General features: G+C 34.4%; 2 protein-coding genes across 3 annotated transcripts; one reads left to right on the forward strand and one right to left on the reverse strand.

The window, feature by feature from the left end:
* The first annotated feature begins 3,141 nt into the window (after positions 1 to 3,141).
* LOC136030287 (sericin-2-like) lies at positions 3,142 to 21,306 on the forward strand. Of its 2 annotated transcripts, XM_065709151.1 has the most exons (4): positions 3,142 to 4,298; positions 7,249 to 7,389; positions 9,702 to 9,779; positions 13,757 to 21,306. In XM_065709151.1, the coding sequence occupies exons 1-4, from the start codon at positions 4,232 to 4,234 to the stop codon at positions 13,786 to 13,788; spliced, it is 318 nt and encodes a 105-aa protein (XP_065565223.1). In that variant the 5' UTR covers positions 3,142 to 4,231; the 3' UTR covers positions 13,789 to 21,306. The 2 variants fall into 2 exon arrangements, 1 of the variants encoding a protein (XP_065565223.1); XR_010618231.1 differs by lacking the exon at positions 13,757 to 21,306 and having other exon boundaries at positions 3,837 to 4,298; positions 9,639 to 9,862.
* LOC136030657 (ankyrin-1-like) lies at positions 18,217 to 19,404 on the reverse strand. The gene has a single exon (XM_065709726.1). It carries the CDS (start codon positions 19,402 to 19,404, stop codon positions 18,217 to 18,219), a length of 1,188 nt encoding a protein of 395 aa, XP_065565798.1.
* Positions 21,307 to 22,385: the final 1,079 nt, after the last annotated feature.

Here is a 22,385-nt window from a genome sequence, read left to right on the forward strand (position 1 = left end):
AAAAAACTTGGAAGATAGTCTTGTAGTATTAATTGTTTTTGAGGATAGGATCCTACCACCAAATATCTGGTGCTTTGGAAGAAAAGGGAGGTACACCAATACTATTGCAGAGTCCTTCAGTGTCATAAGTGCCAGAAATATAAACATATGCAAAAAGAATGTAGAGCTAAAGAGTCAATATTTCGATTTGAATTCAGGGGTCAATTATTTTGTTTTGGAAAAAAAAAATGTGTTTTCCCTTAACAAAGCGTGTCCCAAGCTTTTCAAACTGTGTCCATATTTTGGTTTTCTTCCATAACTTAAAAACATGTTCAAAGAGTCCTATTGTGTTCCTGTGCCCTGAACATTTTCTCATTGCTATTGTTGCAGTGAATATTTTATTTGGCAATAATTTTACTTGAATTCTTTTAACCTCTTCATTACCTTGGTGCTTATGTTGAGAGGGAGAATGAGCTAATTGACTTGTAAACTGTCAAAAACAAGGCTCAAGAAATTTTCCTTTTATCTTTTATTAGTTAGCTTTTTGTAGATGCCTTTTACTATTGATAGTCTGTTTGAAAGTTAGATGATTTCAAAAAGCCATTGTTGTCATTCATCTTCTTCATCTTCATCTTGTAGCAAGATCAGGCATTTTGCAATTCGCCTGACACCTTAAATTCTTATGTTAAATGGAAATTCGTTTTACTGTAAGCTCCCCAGATGTTGCTGTTGCACCCAAAGGTTTTATCTGACTTTTCCAAGCTTTGCAAATAATTATTGAAAGCATTTACTAAGCTAATCTCACAGAGAAGATCAGGAGCATGATTTAAATCAGGAGAATAATATTCTTATTGAATGTGCCCTGTCCTTATGATCTTTCCTTTGGTAGCAGCATAGGAAACGATTTTTGCCAATGTTGAGCAACAATCAGTGTCAAGTGTAGAAAAGCCCCTACATTATTTATTTGCTAGGACATTGCAGCATCACTATATAGACAAAAAGAATCTAACCTATAGTAAGAGGAATAAATGAAGGTATCCCTCCTAACTTATCCATGAAAGAAATCAAGGAGAGCTTACAAACCCCCAAAATTGGGAAAAGAGCAGAAAAGATACTATAAAAAATCTAAAAAACTTGAAGATAGTCTTTCACTATTAATTATTTTTGAGGGTAGGACCCTATCACCAAATATCTGGTGCTTTGAAAGAAAAAGGGAGGTATATAAATACTTTTGCAGAGTCCTTCAGTGTCACAAGTGCCAGAAATATAGACACACTCAAAAAGAATGTAGAGCTAAAGAGTCAATATGTTTGAGGTGCTCAGAGAAATACCAGTCACACCAGTGCCCATTGAAAACAATAGACCCTGAAATCAGACCGAAATCATACATGAGTGCCAATTGTGGTGGAAGTCACTCATTAACATCCAGTTGGTGCCCATTAAGGCAGCAAAACCAAGGAATTCTCTCCAAGTGGCTGAAAAATATCAAATCAGGTTCTGTATGGCAGAGGTGGCTTATAAAAAGTTATGCTGATGCACTAAATTAGATGATGCTACATCAAAATGAGTTCTGTCAGACCTCACAAAGCCATATCACTGACAAACTTGTAAAATCGTCCAAAAGAGAAGCAGCTGAAAAGTTAGTAATTTGTCTAACTTTTGAACTTTTGCTGAACTTCTCACAGCAGTCACTTGCCAAGGATAAAGGCACTGTGATAAAGGTTTGTACTCAATTTTTTGCAAAAGATGCAATTAAGCAGAAAATTGATACTTGCAAAGTTGCATTAAAGGTTGACATACTTGAGAGGAGAAGAGGATCCCATCCAGCATCATTGTTTTGCTGGACATTTTTCAACTGCTATGCAGCCTCATAGAAAAGGAAGATTTGCTGCTGTTTGCAATACTTGACCCTTTAGACATGTTTTCTTTTCCACCCTTACAATAGTGGCATTGCACCTCAGGAAATGCATCCTGATGCTTGGTTTTATAGTAAAAGAAAAAACAGAAAAGATTTTTACAGAGTTCAAGCCCAGTTATATGGCCATTGACACCAGCTTGCCAATCTACCTCTGTTCCTGTGATGCTTTCAAATATTCCTGACAATATTAATATGCAAAACCACCCTTCAATCTACCACCATTACTATTTTAGATGGCATCCTATCAAGCAACAATCTGCACCTCCAGTTCAACATCTACATGTCCTTTTTACAAAATAAAACAAGACCCTGTTGATTTACAGAAGTATCATGGGATAACACAGATATATTGTCCTTTCAGCACAGGCTTGATTCTTTGCTAATGAAAATTAAAATCCATCTCCACATTCTGTCTACTTTGCTGAAAGGGAACCCACTGGACCTTGATTGCTTTCTATCTGAATTGAGACATGCTTTTTAAAGTCGCCTGTTCTGTATCTGTACCTTTGACAAGGGTCAAAATAGGGACACAGCAACAGGGTTGGAAAGAAGACGATGAATTGCAAGATACCAAGCACCATCATAAGTTTTAGTTGTCGATTTGGGCTGACTGTGATTGTCCTGGCTTGGATGTTATTTTTTCAATTGTTAAGTCAACCAAACGGGTTCTGAAAAGCTCTCAGCCATTAGAAAAAATAAAAAAGTTCAAACAGCAATAGGTTTGAAAATCATGACCAAAATTATGTAATCTTGAATCAAGTTAAGGAATAGTAATAGAAAAAAAATGAGTTATACCTCTGAAAATTGCAAATTTGAAATCATGAAGAGGCATTAAGTTTAAATTTTAGTACGAGTTATGTTTTGAATTATTACACTTTTTATATTATATTATATTTATTAATATATTTTGAATCTACCTCAGTTCTGACCCTAGGATTGATTGATGATAGACTATCTATCAACTAGTGAAATGACATCATTTTTACACAATTCTAAAAAAGGCTTATACCAGGTTTGCCTCTCACTCAAACTATCTGTCTTGGATTTTTCTCCAACTAGCCATGGCTCTTAATTTTTTCATCATAGTCCACCAAACTGATTTTAATTCCCCTTTAATTGATTTGAATTCAGGAGTCAGGGGTCAGTTATTTTGTTTTGAAAAAAAAAAATGTGTTTTCCCTTAATAAAGCGTGCTCCAAGCTTTTTAAACTGTATCTATTTTTTGGTTTTCTTCCAAAACTTAAAAATATGTTCAAAGAGTCCTTTTGTGTTCCTCGGCCCTGAACGTTTTCTCATTGCTATTGTAGCAGTAAATCTTTTATTTGGCTATGATTTTACTTGAGTTCTTTTAACCTCTTTATTTTTTTGGTGCTATGTTGAGAGGGAGAATGAGCTAATTGACCACTAGTCCTTAACTCTTTTACAAAATATCAGTAGGTTTAGTAAAACGAAAAGAAGAAATAGCGCTGATCAAAGATTATGGTTAAACTATAAAAGTGAGAACTGGCGATAGTGTCGACAAAAAAAAAACCTTATCATTTAGCGTTTGGTCGCACTCTGTTTTTTTTTAAAGTATATTAATAAGATTCATCATTTAAATTTATGCAGCTGGTAGAAATAGTGTAGTAATAAGTGTCTGATCTCAGATTCAGACAGAAAAACGATTGCAATGCTTGAAAAGTGCCAAGTTTCACCAGAGGCTGGATCGTTTCTGTGTTGTTTTTTTTCAGCCAACGCTAGTGCCAGTTTCCACTCTTCTAGGCTACCCATATTATTTTGTGTGGATGCTAATTCTGGAATATTACTTCCCATGCAAAAAATTAATTTTCCCTGATGTTCAAGGAAGGGGAGTGCAGTTCTCCCATATTGTGTTATCAGTTTTGGAGATTATAAAGGAGATTATGGACATTATAAATATTTTTAACAATTGGTTTACTATGAGTTAGATTTGTTCTTTACAAGGTCGTGCTGTAGGCTGCAGTCATGATGTGTAAAAGTCAAGTTAAATGTAAAAATCTCGTTTGTATAAGTTTTATCTTGCTATGTTGATATTCAATGTAGTTTTTGTATTAAGTAAAAACTCATCTTCTTAATCGTAAAAGGTAAAAATATTAGTTTTTTCGTTCTTCTTGAAGGTCACCATTTACTTCACATATATATGACTTCACATGCACAAATGGGAATTAACGGAATCATCCACTTTTGTATCCTACAGTTAATTTTTCTGATTACACCAGAATCGAGATATTGGTTCGCCAAAGCCCAAGTTCTGCATTTACTTTTTTTCTTCTTTCAGGACTACCAAAAAAGAGACTCTTCCCTGCTGTTATTGGGATGCAGGAGCAGGGTGTTGATGCAATATCAGTAGTATCAATGGTCTACTTAGGGTCACACTTCAATGGTTATTTTTATCCTAACTTGTTTGTTTTGTTGTTTATTCTACTAGAATTAGGCTAAATTAATGTACAGCTTTAAACAGTCTATGTAGGCAAACAGAGAAGATACATCACTTGTTTTGGTTATGATCACCATTGATTTTGAGGGGGAATTCTGGAGAAAGAAAGGCAAAAGTGTCAACAGTTAAATTAGGGCAATCATTTGATGGTTAATTGCCTTTTCGTTTAATTTTATCTTTTATATTTAAACTGCAATTGGGTGAACTAGTTGCCAAATTTTTAGTCTGTTAACCATTTGAAATAAGATAAAAAAAGAAGTATTTCACTGGATTTGATTCCAAACTTCTAATAATTTAGGGGGTGGGAGAATTTTTTTTGTCTGTGGAATTTTTATTTTTTTTTTGTCTTAGGATAATTTTAAGCATAGATATTTTGTTTAAGAATAGTGCTAAAGTATTCTTTAGTTGGTTAAGTTCTTTACTTTGGAGTTCCCCCAGATGTTTAGCCAAGAAGTGATATTTGCCCGTCTCTCCAATATTGTTCTGGCCTTAGTAATTTTAGTCCTCTCTCTTTTGTCTCGAAATACTAAAATGTTGATGATCATTTCCATATTCTCTTGCATGTTTATCTCATTTGTTAACTTTGATCAAAAATTATCTTTAAAGTAAGTTTAAATCACCATTTTACCAAGACTGTGTTCTTTAGCACACGTTGGATGAATCTAAGGGCTTACCTTATCTCTGCCATCATAGGTGCACCTCGAATGGACATAAGTTCCACTGCGCGTGAATCTCTCCTTGCAAATTTCAGCCCCAATAAGGTTCTTCGTGCTAAACGTGGCACACTTCCACCGTGCGTGGAATGTATCAACCTGCATGATTTGTTAAGTCTTAGACGGAAATGGGCCTGTTAACAAATCAAAAAAATAGAGATAGCTCTTAATACTACCTCTTAATACTTCAATTGCTCAATCCGGATGGTATTCTACGGTTAGCTTTGGATCTACTCTTTTGCTTACATAAGTTGAATATACTTCCTATTATTTTTAAAAAAGGAACTAATAAAATTGAAGTGACGTATATTTTTTTTTCTGTCTTATTTTGATATGAATAATAAGCTATAGCTAAAGGAGAAATGGCAGTAAACGGAAAGATTTGTAAATTGTTGCAAAATAATGATGTGCTTGGTTATGTGTCACGCTTGGTTTTTTGTTTTAAAAGAACTTTTGTTGTCTATTCAAACAATTCTAATTAAGGTAGTCTATTTGAGGAGAATTCAATATGCTATTAGTTGGGTAGAGGGACCCTTCCCCTTCCTTGTCATAGACCCCCGCTCTGTAGCACACTAGTCTAAGCATGCTAAAATTTTAGATTTTGGAAACTAAACTTAAATTATTTTTTTCGTGTGGACATGGGTTCGAGTCCTGATGTTGCTGTTTATTTGGTTTGGGACAGGGGATCAGTGTCGTGACTATGTAAGGTCAGCCAGAGTCAATTCAGCTCTAAATCGGCACCTGGAGAAATTTGGAGAAGGTAAATAGGGAAGGTTTGCAAAAGCTCAAGATTACCGGCCCCTAGCCCCTCATTGCATTTCCTTACTAAAGGGGGTTTGAAACGCAGATCAACACCGCCGGTAGGATTGTAAAGTCTAACGCCGTATTCTTTGACTTTTTTCTTACCTAAGAGCTGGTCGGGTTATGGGCCGAATAAAAGCAGTAGTGTCTACTATTTTGTGAGGAAAGAAATTGGAAATGCCGCCGCATTTATCTTTTGTTAAAATTCGCCCAGGTCGTGTCTTTGACACCACTTTCAGTCTACACTTTGCTCGAATTCTGAATTCCGATATAATTCCTTTGGCTATTCTACGACCAAGGTTTTGGTTTTCGTCTGTTTTTCTTTTAGACCGGCAATCATGTATTGCCCCCCCCCCCCGTCCATTTGAAACTTATCAATTTCTCTGGAAAATATCTTGAACATATATCTTGATTTTTAAAACCATCCATGTTTCAGAACTGCACTATCGGCACTTTGGCTTTTAGCTTCAATTTGACTATTCCTTCCTATTGCTATCCATCATGCTTTCATCAACCGCCAAACAATACCTTGCACCTTGTCTGTTTTTCATTAAATGAACCTTCCTTGCTACTAATGCTACTCAAATGGATAAAGCTATCCACTTCTTCAGCGCAAAGTAATCCGTATAAATGAGATTTACAACACGATAAGGTTTTACATCTTGATTTCACATCAAACATGGCATGGAGATCATTTGAAATAGTACTCTTTGGCGTTTATAGTGTTTAAGGTCTGTGAAAATAACTACGGGCAAAACAGTTCTTCATTTTTTTTTAACTATCATTGGAAGCCTATATAGATAAGGGTTCTTGTGTATTTTATTTACTTTTTCCTCATCCTCCCATACATTACTGTGGCACTGATCTACACGTTCTAAAGGCTTACTAAATCAGATATTAAGTTTACTTCTTTTTTCATTGTTCCTTTTTCTTTGTTTTCCTTCTCTTACCTTTCTTTCTTTATATTTGCCTTAAAGGATTTTATTGCACTTTATTCTAGTAATTGTTTGAGTGATTACTATTGTTAAACGTTGTTATAACATTGTTATTACGCAAATATAAGGAAGTATCGCGAGTGGGCTTATGTGATATTCTAAGAAGCAGTAATTTTGGTTTTGTTTCTATTTTCTCTTCACTTCTATCATAAAACTTTGTTATTATTAATTAACTTAGCTGTTTTTTTGTCATTATGCAAAATAAACTAGACAAAACAACATAAGTCAAGTTTAAGTGATTTGCACAAAAAATTCAACGTCAGTTGTTTTTTTTTTTATAATGCGGCCTACATTGTTCTAGGGCCTTGTTGTACTTTACCGTAATAGGTCTTTTGTCCTTCCTCTCTGTAAATTTCCCACTAAATCCATGCAATTTTTCTTTTACAGTTGGAAGATCTGAGGTACAATCAGAAATGAGTAAATTAGGACACAAAGTCACTGGTCTTGTAGGACTGTCATCAACAAGTGATTCTTCAAGTACCGGGTCAAGCAGCAGCAAAAACAGCAGTAGTGGTTCTGATTCAAATCGTAAATATATTTATAAAATTTATTTAATTTAATTTAACATGTTTATAAAAGATACAAATTTATTTGTATGATTAAAAAAATATATATTTCGCTTTTCCCTTGACGTTTTCCCTTGACACACATAACTCCTTCTTCAGAAATTACTATAGCTTAAAGTTTTTAACTTTCTAAGTGATTGCTAATGAAACAACATAGTAAGTTATATGGTAACGGATAAGTACTAACTACTATTTTGTGGTACATTAGTGAATAGTTACTGGTAAATAATGATAATAGAGGTTAATTGTTTTAGTAATAGTGGTAAAATAGTAGTAAAATAATAGTAGTATCAATAGTTGTAACTTGTAGTGTATAGAATTATTGTTACAGTATTCTAAAAGTATATCAGTCTTTTTTTTTCTTGACAAAATATATCAACATCTGTCAGAAGCAACTAAAACCAAAAGTCTCTAACTAACAGCTGGCTAAACATACATTAATTCGAAGTGCAGAATTAACATAATCAAGAACTTTTTTAGTAAATTAAAAAAAAGTCAAATAAGTTAGTAAATAGGGATAAAATAAGTGGGTGAATTAAAACCAGATTTGGTGAAGTCTGCTATAGATGGTAACATTTCGTTCTGTGGGTTCTTTTGATGGAAACATTGTGATAACAAAAGGATAGTACCATTCAGTTTGTCTGCTAATATTCTTTCCAAATATAAATTTATAATGAATGATGTAACGGAGTCCTGGAAGCTAGTTAAAAAATCTACAGAAAATAGAAGGTTGACTGATTCGATCCCCAGGGCCGATACCGATTTTAATTGAAGAAACTTACTTAAGTAATATTCGAAATCAAGAACTAATCAACCTTAATATAAACTACAAAAGTCTTATTATTGCCCATAGTCAAAACCGTTTCCAGGTGGTAATTTAGGGGGTTTAAACCTCCTCCCCCCGGAATTTTTCCCGATTCGTAAAAACGTAACAAAAATGAATATAGACGATTTTCTTATGTGTTTTTGTGTATTTTTTGTGTAACCCCCTTGAAAGGACATCATTTTGTAAAACCCACTCCGAAAAAAAAACTTTGCATGCTGCCTTGCCTATTGCACTGATATTTTTAAGATATGAGGCAAGTTCAAGATAGATCACTATCCTCTAGCAAAAGAGTCGGATTCAAAGATATCGCTTAGTTTGCTTAAGAGGTGGAGCCGACAGACCTAAACATACGCCTAACCCGACTTATGGTATAATACCCTTTGAAAAAGGAGTCAGAACCGAGTGTATAGCTTAGCCTTCTTAAGAGCTGTAACTGAACAAAGTCGTAATCCAGATGAAGGAATACTTCTCTCTAAAAAAGAGTTGGAATCGAGAGTATAGCCCAGCTTGTTTAGGCGCTGGAGTTGGTAGTACTAAAGGCCTCCTTATAGAGTATAGCTTAATTTGACAAGGAAATAATATAAAGTAGAAAGCTGAAAAATAGATAAAGCAAATTAAACACCTAAATGTCAAAACTACAATACAATATTAATAATGAAGACTTAATCTATTAGCCAAAAAAAGCAAAGTTACAAACAGAAAACATATAAATTTTGAAAATGACTAACAGCAATTTAAAACTTTGAGTACACCATTTATAAGATCCATCAGGTGATGTAATGCATCAGAGGTTGAACAAATAACGTTCAAAGATAAGGGTTCTTATGCATTTTATTTGTTTTTTCCTCATCCTCACATAAATTACTGTGGCACTGGTCCACACGTTCTAAGGGTTTACTAAATCAGGTATTAAGTTTACTTCTTTTTTCGTTGTTCCTTTTTCTTTGTTTTCCTTCTCTTACCTTTCTTTCTTTATATGTTCCTTAAAGGATTTTAATGCACTTTATTATAGTAATTGTTTGAGTGATTACTATTGTTAAACGTTGTTATAACATTGTTATTACGCAAATATAAGGAAGTATCGCTAGTCGGCTTATTTGATATTCTAAGAAGCAGTAATTTTGGTTTTGTTTCTATTTTCTCTTCACTTCTATCATAAAAACTTCGTAATTATTAATTAATTTAGCTGTTTGTTTTTCATTATGCAAAACAAACTTGACAAAACGACATAAGTCAAGCTTAAGTGATTGACACGCAAAATTCAACGTCAGTTTTTTTTTATAATATGGCCTACGTTATTCTAGGGCCTTGTTTTGCTTTGCCATAATAGGTCTTTTGTCTTTCCTCTCTGTAAATTCCCACTAAATCCATGCAATTTTTTACAGTTCGAAAATCTGAGGTACATTCAGAAATGAGTAAATTAGGATAAAAAGTCACTGGTCTTTCAGGACTGTCATCAACAAGTGATTCTTCAAGTAACAGATCAAGCAGCAGCAGCAACAGCAGTAGTGGTTCTGAATCAAATCGTAAATATATTTATAAAATTTATAAAATTTTTGTTAACATATTTACAAAATATACAAATTTATTTGTCTGATTAAAAAAAAAATATTTTAAATTTTTTATCTATATAAAAACAGCTATATTAAGCTTAGTGCGACACTGTCATCAGGATTTTAGTTACGGGGTTTCTATCATCAGGATTTTAGTTTTAGTGCTTATTTACAAAAAAAAAAGATAAAAATTGTTCAAATACATTTTGTTCAGGATACGAGGAATTCGGACAAAGATTTTGGGGGTGAAACTCGTTAACTTTTCCCCCTAGATAATCTCTTGGTTCAGCGCTGAAGTATTGATGAAATGATTGGTCGAAAGTTATTATTTGATTTAGAAGAAAAAACAAGGTAGTTAAAACGTACTTCAATAATTTGTCTTGGCAGATATTGAATTTTCAATGATAAACTTATTAAATGTATACATTTAAAATTAAGTAAAGTAACAATAAATAGTAGTAAGCTAGAAAACCATAGTACAAATAGTTTAAGCATTGAAAGTCCCTTGGACATTTTCCATTGACACATTTAACGCCATCTTTCAGAAATTACTATAGCTTAAAGCTTTTAACTTCCTAACTGATTGCTAGAAACATTATAGAAAATTATCTAGTAATGAATATGTGCTTAATAGTACTTTGTGATTCATTAGTGAATGGTTACTGGTAAATAATGCCAATACTAGTTAATTGTTTTAATAATAGTAGTATCAATAGTTGTAAATTATAGTGTATTAAATAATTGTTCAAATATTTTAAAAATACAATAGTCGATTTTCCCTTGAGAAAATTTAGCACCACCTGTCAGAAACCACTGTAGTTTTTAACTGACTAACAGCTGACTAAATAAACATTAATTTGAAGTGGATAATTAACATAACCAAGAACTTTTTCGGTAAATTACTATAAAAAAGCTAAATAAATTAGCAAACAGGGATAGAATAAGTGGTTGATTAAAAAAAAAATTGCTGAAGTTGGCTAAAAATGGTGTGATTCAGTTCTCTGAGTACTTTTAATGGAAACATTATATAAAACAATAAAATAGTACCATTTAATTCCCCGTTGAACATTCTTCCCCAAGATGATACCAAAAATGGTATGATACCAAAATATGGTACTAATTTTCCTTTTGACAAAACAAAGTTTAACTAACTCGCTATAGTCGCCAGAAGTGCAAATGCTACAAATTATGCAGAAAATATTAAATAGATTATTTTTTTGTAGAGGATTTTAATTGTTTTTGTTGCGAGGTGGTTCTTATAAACTTACTTTTTTTGTATCAATATTTCTAACTGACTTTAATTTCAATAGAACTCATCAGATTTTATATTAAATAAAAGTCCATGTCCACTACCTACCTACGACTTAGAAATTGTTTTAATTCCCTTTAAATTGTTGGTTTTTCTTTGTCCACAAGTTTATCGGAGCAACCTTTTATATGCCCCCCCCCCAAAAAAAAAATAAAATCAAAAAAATCCTGGATTCACCCCTGACGTGGCGGGTGGGTAAATGTTCACTAGGGAAAAAAGAAGTTGTACAAGCCTTATGCACGGTATTGTTGGCCAAACACAAGGAAATTTGTACTCTCATTTCCTTAAGGGTAACTAGATTTGCTCTCCGAAGAAAGGAAATGTAAGGCCCTTTACCCTGTTTGAAAATAATTCTTAGACACGTTTTTTGAACTGCTTCTATTCTGTCCCACAATTCATTGGACATGCCAGGATGGTAAACAGAGAAACAGGAAAAAACAGAAAAAAATGTATTAATCCAAAAACGTTCACAAAAAAAACAAGTTTTTTAACTGAAAGTAAGGAGCGACATTAAAGCTTAAAACAAGCAGAAATTACCCTGTATATTAAAAGGGTTTTTCCCTCCTCAACGGCCCGCTCCTTACGCTAAAGTTTTTTGCTGTTTTAAAAAGAAAACTTGAGAAAAAGAGTCAAACTTTAGCGTAAAGAGCAAGGTGTTGAGGATGGAAAAGCCCCTTTGATATACGGAGTAATTCCAGTTCGTTAATGTAGCTCCTTAATTTCAGTTAAAAAACTTCTTTTTTTCATTTTATTTCCAACATAAAGCGAACTTAACAGTAGAGATAATTTCAAACAGTTACTACAGAACTATAGTAAGGAGCGACCCGGCTCAATAGCAACCATAACTCTAAAAAACAGAATTTTGATACCAAGAAATACATCACAAGAATCACACTTTTATGCTGATTTTAAATATGTAAGTTTCACCATCAAGTTTAGTCTTACCCGTCTAAAGTTACGAGCCTGAGAAAATTTACCTTGTGTTAGAAAATGGGGGAAACACCCCCTAAAAGTCATTTAACAAATCCCGGATACGTGTTTATTTATTTATTTTTCATTTTTTTCCAGGGGTGATCGTATCGACCCAGTGGTCTTAAAATTTTGCGAGAGGGCTCATTCGAATGGAAATGAAAAGTTCTAGCACCCTTTCTAAGTGACCCAGAAAATAGGAGAGCAGCTAGGCTCCCGTCCCACGCTCATTTTTTCCAAAAGTCGTCCGATCAAAATCCTGATATAGCCATTTTATTCAGCATAGTTAAAACCTTATAACTATGTCTTTCGGGACGACTTATTCCCCCACAGTCCCCGTGGGAGAAACTGCAAGTTACAAGCTTTGACCAGTGTTTGCACATAGTAATGATTATTTGGAAGTGTACAGACGTTTTCAGTGGGATTTTTCGGTTGGAAGGAGGGGAAACTTTCCATGGAGGAATTTGTCATGGGGAGGAAAAATTTCCATGAAGGGGAAGGGGCAGGATTTTCTAGCATGATTAAAAAAAAAAAACAATGAAAAAATAAATATGAAAAAGTGTTTTCAACTGAAAGTAAGGACCAGCTTTAAAACTTAAAACGAACAAAAAATATTACACATATAAAGGGTTAATTTCCTCCTAATCCCTCACTCTTTACGCTAAAGTATTTTTAGTTGTTTACTATTTATTCTACGGCCTTTGTGATTCAGGGGTCATTTTTAAGGATTTAGGCTTTAATTTAAGCTTTAGTGTAATGAGTGAGGTATTGACAAGTGGGCGAACCCCCTCATATACGTAATAGAAACATGCGAATATAGAAGTTCGTTAGGTAAGCTAATTCGTAAGTTACGTATATCTTTACTAATGAAAACCATCGTAAAAAACTAAAGGCTCTAGTTGCCTTTTTAAGTAATAAAAAATTGGAGAGCAGCTGGGCCTCCTCCCCCGCTCATTTTTCTCAAAATCGTTCGATCAAAACTATGAGAAAGCCATTTAGCCAAAAAAAAAAATATGCAAATTTCGGTTTAATTATTCATCTGCGGAGTGCCGAAATCAAAACATGGATTAACTAAAAAACGGTCAGAAATTACATAAAAAAAAACGATTTTTTTTTAAATGAAAGTAAGGAGTAACATTAAAACTTAAAACGAACAGAAATTACCCCGTATATGAAAGGGGCTGTTCCTTCCTCAACGCCCCGCTCTTTACGCTAAAGTTTTTGCAGTATTAAAAAGTAGAGTTGAGAGAAAGAGTCAAACTTTAACGTGAAGAGCGGGGTTGAGGAGAGAACAGCCCCTTTGATACACGGAATAATTTCTGTTCGTTTTAAATTTTAGTTTCGTCCTTACTTTCAGTTAAAAAAACTTGTTTTTTTATTTAATAATGTAAAGAGTTATAATTGTCTTTATTATTTATTATTAATAAAATTGGGTAGTTTAATCTGACAATGAAATACAACAAACCTTCGATTAGATCGTATAATTTCCACTTCTCACCCATTTCTAGCTATATTTTGTATTTTATTTCATATTTTAATTACCCTACATCGCTCACTACTCTACATACTACCTATCCTTTTTGAAGCTATAGCACTTTCCTTTCTACCAAAACAATAAAATCGCTACTTTACTATTTTACTTCCTCACAACCAGTTAGCTTTGTATTTACAGGTGCCAAGACATCAAGTTGGTTTCGAATATGATGTTTTCCAAGGAATATAGAGCTGGATTGTCCTCAAGACTCATCTTCAAATGCGAATCATGTCATGAAGAGACCACAATTCACACAGAAAAGCCCCTTGGTTCTCGAAGGCTTAAAAAAACAGACTCAATGGAAACCGTAGTCAAAAAACGGAAAAGGACTGATTTTGATAGTGTGAATACTATCAGAAAGAAACACAAAACAGAAACAGGAACAGTAAGTGTCAACAATGAGGTAGTGGTTGGTGCAATAAATGGTGGGATGACTCACGCCCAGGTTCAAGAACATTTCTCTACGATTGGAATAAATACTCCGTCTCAACAAGTCTTTACGAAACTTGAGAAAGAAATTTGCGTAGAATTGGAAAAAGTTCTCTATGATTATCTTATCGAAAATGGGAAAACTGAGCGAAGGATGGCACTGGAAGCAGGTGAGAAAATTCACCTAAATGGAGCTGTAGAGACATGTGTTATAGTTGATGGAAGTTGGTGTACACGAAGTTATGGGAATAGGTATCGTGCAATCTCAGGCTGTGGAGTGGTGATAGGTTTCTATTTGAAGAAACTCTTAAATCTAGGAATTAGAAATAAATATTGCAGTACTTGCGTGAAAGACAGGCATCAAGTAAATACATCTGTTCCTGACATACAGTTTTATGAACTGGCAGGGGCAACATCCATGCTCAATCTAAGATATGCTCGATTTGTTGCCAACGGCGATTCGAGTACCCATTCTGAAATTATAGCAAGGGTACCATATGGCAGAAATGTAGAAAATATTGTGTGCTAATCATGCGTCCAAATGCTTGAAAAACAGACTATATAAGAAGCAGCATGAAAATGCCGAATGCAGAAGATTTCTTAGTGCTGCAATTATAAAGAAAATGTGTGATTTTGCTAGAAATGCAATTGCATGTGCCACCACAGAGAAGAAAAGCGTAAAGGATCTCATCAGTGCGCTGAAGGCAATTCCTCTGCATATTTTCCGTGGCGAGCATAGATTTTGTCCTACATGCTGCTCGTTCTCCGGGAAAGTTCTACAGGTTAATCCTGAAGACACCCCTTTCTCATCTTTCTCAGCCATGTGTATTCAGCCTTTGATACGCTGACCAGAAGGGCTCGTCTACTGATAGGAAATAACACGAGCAACCTTGCAGAATATTTTATGAGCATAGTTGCAAGGCTTATAGATGGCAAAAACATCATGGTTATCCAAATTGCGCGATATACCACCCGTGTTAAAGCAGCAGGAATATGATTTATGAAAGGTCACTCAGATCGCCTTGAAATATTTCGAAGAACTGTAGGATCTTTACCAAGTAGGCAGTTGAAAAAACTTGCACAGCAGCGGGCCATGACTACTGCTCGACGTAAAAAACTGTCTGCTAGACAGCGCCTTTTCACCAATACTTCCACAAAACTCTCTTCAAAAGAAATCAGGGAGCCAACCGGAGCAGACAAAAACTACGGCTCGAACGCAACCGCTCCGGATCTTGATTGCAGTGCGCTCGAAATTGCAAAAACAGATTTTTTGACCCGTCTCCAATGTACTGCAACGGAATCCTCAGTATCAAAAAAGCCACTAGGCTTCGGAAAAATTCTATCGATAATAACTGGATAGAATACAGAAAAAACAGAATTACCGCTTCCGTAGCTGGTGCTGTTTGTAAAAGGCGGTTGAAGACTGTGGGTATATTAGTTCGGCAGCTGCTGTATCCCAGAAACCGCCAAACAAAGGCAATGGAGCATGGTCAGATGTATGAGCCTGTAGCTATTGCAGCTTTTGCAAAGAAAACGGGTTGTATTGTGAACTCTGCTGGGCTTTTCATTCACAAGGAAGATGGGTTTCTAGGGGCCAGTCCGGACGGGATAGCAATTTTTCCTTCGGGTGAGAAGGCTCTTTTGGAGGTTAAGTGCCCTTTGACAGCAAAAGGGCTTATATTGGAAGAGTGGATATCAGATCTAATCAGATTTAGCGTATTAGAGAACCAAATTGTAGAGGTTTCAACTTCCTATCTGCAAAACTGTGGAATTTTGACGGATGTTTGAAAAGATTTTTGAAAAGATGACGGATGTGTGTTTTTCCCAGGAGTGATCGTATCAACCCGGTGGTCCTATAATGTCGTGAAAGGATTCATTTGAACGGTGATTAAAAGTTCTACTCCCTTTTTGTCTGGCACACAGAGAATTTGAAACATGAGATTTAAATGTACGACGATTTATCATTGGAACGCAATTAGTAGCCAGTGTTATAAGATTAAAGCCAAGCATTTTTCTGTAAGTGATGATAATCAGTTTTTTTTTGTCACATCTTGCCAAAATCTAGTTTGTTCAAAGTAGAGGTAGGTTAGCTTGGAAATATTTTGGCCGGCTAGTTGAGCTTAAAGCCGGTATGCCTACTGTTTCTCTGCATTCTTCTAAGTTTCAAAGTACCTGAAAGGGTGAACATGCAGATGTTTAGGTCGGCAAAAAAATGAACAAAATCAGATGCTGGATGATGCTTGAAACTTTTTTTTTTACTATTGGCTGTTTTCATTCTTGTAAGTTTTTTGGTATACGTATTATGTTTAGGAATTGCCCCCATCGCAAGTTAGAAATATCACAACCTTAATAATAAAATATTTTTATTACATTTTTCTGGAAATATTCTTTTTGCCTAGACATCTAGAATATTCTGTGTATAAGCAAAACCAGAACATAATTTGTACTTTACTAAAAAAAAAGTTTAATACACATATACTGATTTTTATTCCTTAAAGTTTAAATAATTTTCTATTTATTAAACTCAAAAAGTAAAACATTTCAAATATATTTTGTTTTCAGTAAGGTGCGAATTATGTTCTGGTTTTGAGAAGGCGTGGGGGTTGTCAGCCTTACTCATGTTTACTTTTGCCTGGATTGAGTTTGACTCGTTTATTTATGGTAATTTCTGTTCATTTTGGGTTTCTTTTATATATTTACGGTGACCTGTGGTAGCTCTACGTTGGAATATTATTTGACTTTATTTTTAATCACTTTTGGTTTAATGCTGCTCTTTACTTTTCTTTGAAAAACTTTCCAATGGAAATTTTACGCTGGGGGAATTTTTCAGAATTCCTATACGAAATTCTGTTTATTTGTCCTACTTTCTCTTTGCCAGTTCAATTTTACTATGGGATTTTCCATGGGTTAAATTCTCCGTTGGGATTTTCCACAAGATAAATTTTACTGAGGGAATTCTTCGCGGGTGTATCTTTCTCCTAAGAGTTGGGGGATAATTTCAGGAAGAACTTTCCATGGAATGGAGGATTTCCGGTATTATTTTAAAAACAATCAGCAATTAAAGTCTTTTCCAAATAAAAGTGTGCTAAAATAAAAAATCACCCAGTATCGTCCGCAAGAAATTTTCTGGGGGGGGATTTTCAGCTAAAATTTTTTAGCATTTTTAGAAAAGCTTATTTTTTAAAGGACTTCGTATTTCGATATTTTCTCTTATAGAATTCGGACAAAAAGCCAAACTTTAGCGAAAGAGGGAGGCTTTTATGAATATGCAACTCCTTCGTATACGTATAATTTCTGTTTGTTTTAATTTTGATGTTGCTCCTTACTTTCAGTTGTAAAAACTTGTTTTTTATTTTGTTTAATAAAGGTTGAAGGAGCTTGTATCAGATTAGCAATGCAAAAGATTCATTCACTTTTTCAAACAAAATAGCTTTTAATTAGCTTTTTTTTAAACCAAGGATATACGCAAGATTTCCAACAGTAAGAAGTAAACAGTAAAAATAGGTTATCTGCAATATCTTGGGAACGACTAGTCAAGAGTTGAAATTTTCAGGAACTACCTGGGAAGGACAAACTAAATTAACCAAGTTTAGGCAAAGAATAAGGAGACAAAAAATTTGTGTATCCAAAATGTTAGTTCATCCAAAATAGGACGAGTCATTTTTTCCTTTAAAGCTTAAAACGTTTATCTGTAAGCATAAAAAAAAAATAAAAAAAATATGCTCAGGGAAAACTTGAAAATAATTATTTTGCCGAAAAAGGGTCAAGTGTCTTTTTTTTATCAGCTAAGACTCATAATACTCGTCTTGATGCCAAATTTTCTAACTTTCTGTAAAAAAAAAACAAAATCTTCCAGAGCCATTAGTGGGTTTAAAAATGAATATACCTTTATTGGAAGAGAAAATAATCTAAAGTAGAAAGATCAAAAGCAGATAAAAGCAAATTAAACACCTAAAATATCAAAACTGCAAAACAATAATACTAATGAAGAGGCAATTTATTAGCCAAAAGCAGCAAATTTACAAACAGAAAACATATAAATTTTGAAAAAGACTACTATCAATTTTAAACTAACAGTTAGTTTATAGAAATGGCAAATAATTGTTTCGCTCGATGCTTTGCCAACCTTTTAGATTTCACTATTCGACATCTTTTTTAATCTGACTATTTTATCTTTCACTTCTTTTTAAAACTTTACACTTTCTTGACGTTGCATTATCAAGATCTATCTTTTCTTGCAATATTACATTTTCATGCTCTTCTGCATTTCTCCTTCGTTTTCTACCTTTTACGTCACATTCTTTCTTTCCAAAGGCAACTTCTGCATCATCTTTTTCCACAAAAATATCCCATAAACAATCTTCATCCGTAAGTTCATCTCGAAAAAGTCCGCTATAGCATTCACCGCTATAAGTTTGTGAACTGCATTTTATACCACCTTTTCTTACAACCCTTTTGATTATATCCTTATTATACCCATTTTTATACATTAAGCACGATACAGCTGTAAGTAGAGGACACAAATAAAGACCATTGCCACAGTTCAAACGCTTGTCACAGCTTGCTTTTGCTCCTTTTTTCAAAAGGAGTTCGACTAGTTTCAAATTATTGCATTTTATAGCAATATGTAAAGGTGTATCATTTTCTGCATTCATTGCATTAATTAGTAATCGACAGTTTGGATTTACTACCGTAGTTTGGATTTTGTCCAATAGAAAGTTGACTAGTTCCAAATTGTTATTTCTTACAGCAACATGTAAAGGTGTATCCTTGTTTGCATTCCTTGCATCTAGCTTAGCGCCGGAATCAATAAGTGACTGACACAAATCAGAACTTCCTTTCTTAGCAGCAAGGTGTAAACACTCCCCGCAGTTTGGATTTGCCTCACGTTTCAAAAGCAATTTGACTATATCAGAATTATTGGCTTTTATAGCTGTAACTAAAGGTGTTTCACCATATACATTCGTTGCATCTAATTCGGCACCGGAATCAATAAGTAACTTACACACTTCAGCTTTTCCTTCCCAAACAGCATGGTGTAAAGGTGTTTGACCACTTACAAATTTTTGGAAGTTATTTTCAAATGGTCCATAGGAGCGGTAACTAGTTACCGCTTTTTTTTCAAGAAGGTTTGCTTTTTTTTCAAGAAGATATCTAACAACTTCCAACGCAGATTTGTTATGCACAGCGTAGATTAAAGGAGTGGTCTTGTTAGAACATACCATTTCTAATTTCGTATTTATTTCCTTGATGGCGCTCAGTTCCTCATGTTCTCCTATAAAACTGGATTTGTGCAACTTCGGCAGTTCGACAATATTGTCTTTAAATTTTCTAACTTCCTCATCTAACTTCATCATAATGTATATGTTTCTTTAACAAAGTTTACAAGAACGTATACCTAGTGGTAATATTTTTGTACTGAGGGTGTGAGCAATGTGCTGCTTCCATTTATGCTACGAATGACGTCATGGAGTTTTACATGACGTCACTAGCCTTTCTAGTGATGTCAGCTCTAAGAGTAATTCATTTAACGTTTGATTGAAATAAATTTAACTATGACGTCATTCTTGGTTTGGGATTATTTATTCAAAACCTCTATTCAAAACTGTAGTGTAGACTACCATTTAAAATTTATTACATATTCACTGAAAACTGATTTGCTTCTGATTGATGTTTTGTACTTATTTTAAAATAAAGTATCTTAATAATAAATATAATTATAACTGGTTTTACTAAAACCAGTCAAGTTTTTTACTAAAAATTTACGTTACAATTTTGCAAGAAAATTGTTTTTTCTTTTTGCTACTCGTTCTCCACCTTCAAGCTTTAAAAGTGTAAATTATGCGGGGAAAATGAATACCAATACGTCTGTCTTACCCACCTGATTTTTTCTATCAAATTTTTGTATCATAGTTTTTAATTTATTAATTAACTTGTGATTCATTAATTATTTTTATGCATTAACTACCCCCTTTAATTTATTTTAATAAAAATAAACTTCAAAAATAACAAATTGATAACTGTTAGATTATATGTTTTGAAATTTTACGCCCCTAATAATTTCTCCGCCCAGGACAAATTCCCCCTCTGCTCCCTTCCCATAAAAGTACCTCTGTTAAGAAATAGAAAAAGTACCTCGAAAAAAGATTAATTTCAGTAAAGTGCAAGTTATGTTCTTGTCTATATAAGATTAAATAGAAAAACTAGTTTTTTTCAACTGAAAGTAAGGAGCAATATTAAAACTTAAAACGAACTGAAAATACTCAGTATATGGAATGGGTTATCCCCTCCACAATCCCTTGCTCTTCACGCTAAATTTTTTAATTGTTTTAAAAAGTAGAATTGTGGCAAAGAGTCAATCCTTAGCGTAAAGAGCGACGGATTGCGGAGGGGATAACACATTTCATATACGGAGTATTTTCTGTTCATTTTAAGTTTTAATATTGCTCCTTACTTTCAGTTAAACAAACTAGTTTTTTTTTCATTTAATTTTTCAACGTTTTTGAATTAATGCATGTTTGATTTTGGGTCTTTGCACATAAATTATTAAAGTGAACTTTGTATATTACTTCTTTTTTTGGCTTATTAAGAAATAAGGGGTGGAGAAGGAGGCGTAGTTGCCCTCCAATTTTTGGGTTACTTAAAAAGGCAACTAGAACTTCGCCGCCAGGCCCCAGCATGGCACGCGGCAGGCTTCTATATATGGATTCTCATTGTCTCTTGTGTTTTAACCGCAGACAGCGCTGGGTCCCGGCGGGTTCGCCACCGTTCCCTGCGGGCCCCAGAATGGCGTCGGGCCCTTGTATGGCATGCGGCAGGCTTCTATATATTGATTCTCATCGTCCCTTATGTTCTAACTGCAGACAGTGCTGGGTTCCGGCGGCTTCCCCACCAGTCCCCGCGTGCCCCAGCATGGCACCGGGCTCCAGTATGGCACGCGGCAGGCTTTTATATATGGATTCTCCTTGTCCCTTTTGTTCTAACCGCAGACAGTGCTGGGTCCCGACGGCTTTGCCACCGGTCCCTGCGGGCCCCAGCATGGCAAGCCCCCGGCTTCTATATATGGATTCTCATTGTCCCTTGTGTTCTTGGTCCTGGCAACGCTATGTCATTTTTGGATCAAATTGATGACGTAAATTGGTTTCGTTTTCTGTTTTAAGGTTTTCGAAATGCTTTAATCCATTGTCAAAATATATTGAAATATTTGTGCAATCACCAGTTTTTACATTTTAAGCAATTTAATTAAATTTAAAACTCAATTTTTTGAGCTTGTGTAACGATAATAACGGTAATAACGTGTAACGGTCTAACGGTAAAGATAGTGTAACATATATCTATCTATCTATCTATATATATAAAAATAAGTTGTCTGTCTGTCTGTGTGTCAGGTGACGTCATGTTTCTGTGTCGACTGACGTCATGTTTTCGACCGACGAAATTACGAAATTACATTGGGACACAAATGACGACCAGGACACCGGCACATAGGGAATATAAATGACGACCAGGACACTCAAAGAGAAAGCGACCGGGACACAAGGAATGTTCAATTAGCAATCACCATCAACAAAACACCGTCAACAAACCATCACAAATGACGACCGGGACACAGGGAGTATAAATGACGACCAGGACATAAGTAAAAAAAAACCTAAAAAAAAGGTAAAAACTACAAAAAACTAAAAAGAAAAAAACAAACTAAAAACTAATAAAAAAACTAAAAAAGCTAAAAAACTAAAAAATAAAAAAAATAAATAAAAAAAGGAAACAAAAGAAAAATAAAGGAGAAAAACAAAACTAAAAAAATAAAAATAAAAAAAAACTAAACAGAAAAAAGAAAAAAAAACTAAAAAAATGTAAAAACCAAAAAAAAAACTACAAAGAAAAAAAGGGGAAAAATACAAAATTTATTTCATCATTTACCATTTCAAAAACGAATGTATATACAGACTGGGACACCGGAATACAAATGACGACCGGGACACAGGGAATATAAATGACGACCGGGACACAACTACAACGGGGACGCCGGGGGGCACAGGGGGATATATAAATGACGATGGGGACACAGAGAATGTTCGATTAGCAATCACCATCAACAAAGCTCAAGGGCAATCATTAGAATCATGAGGTATAACTAAAAAAAAACTAAAAAAAAGGCAGAAAACTAAAACCTAAAAAAAAGACCAATTCAAAAACGAATGTATATACAGACTGGGACACCGGGACACGAATGACGACCGGGACACCAGGACACAAGGAGTATCAATGACGCCCGGGACCCTCAAAGAGAATTCACAGACTGGGACACCGGGACATAAATGACGACCGGAACACA

Source organism: Artemia franciscana, chromosome 8 (genome assembly GCF_032884065.1).
Source record: "Artemia franciscana chromosome 8, ASM3288406v1, whole genome shotgun sequence".
NCBI classification, from domain to species: Eukaryota; Metazoa; Arthropoda; class Branchiopoda; order Anostraca; family Artemiidae; genus Artemia; species Artemia franciscana.

Excerpts from the sequence above, each read along its gene's own strand:
- LOC136030657 (XM_065709726.1), bottom strand. The coding sequence starts at position 19,404 with ATGATGAAGTTAGATGAGGAAGTTAGAAAATTTAAAGACAATATTGTC.
- LOC136030287 (XM_065709151.1), top strand. The coding sequence starts at position 4,232 with ATGCAGGAGCAGGGTGTTGATGCAATATCAGTAGTATCAATGGTCTAC. Across the intron at positions 7,390-9,701 it reads TAGTGGTTCTGATTCAAATC|GACTGTCATCAACAAGTGAT; the intron begins GTAAATATATTT and ends CTGGTCTTTCAG. Across the intron at positions 9,780-13,756 it reads TAGTGGTTCTGAATCAAATC|GTGCCAAGACATCAAGTTGG; the intron begins GTAAATATATTT and ends TTGTATTTACAG.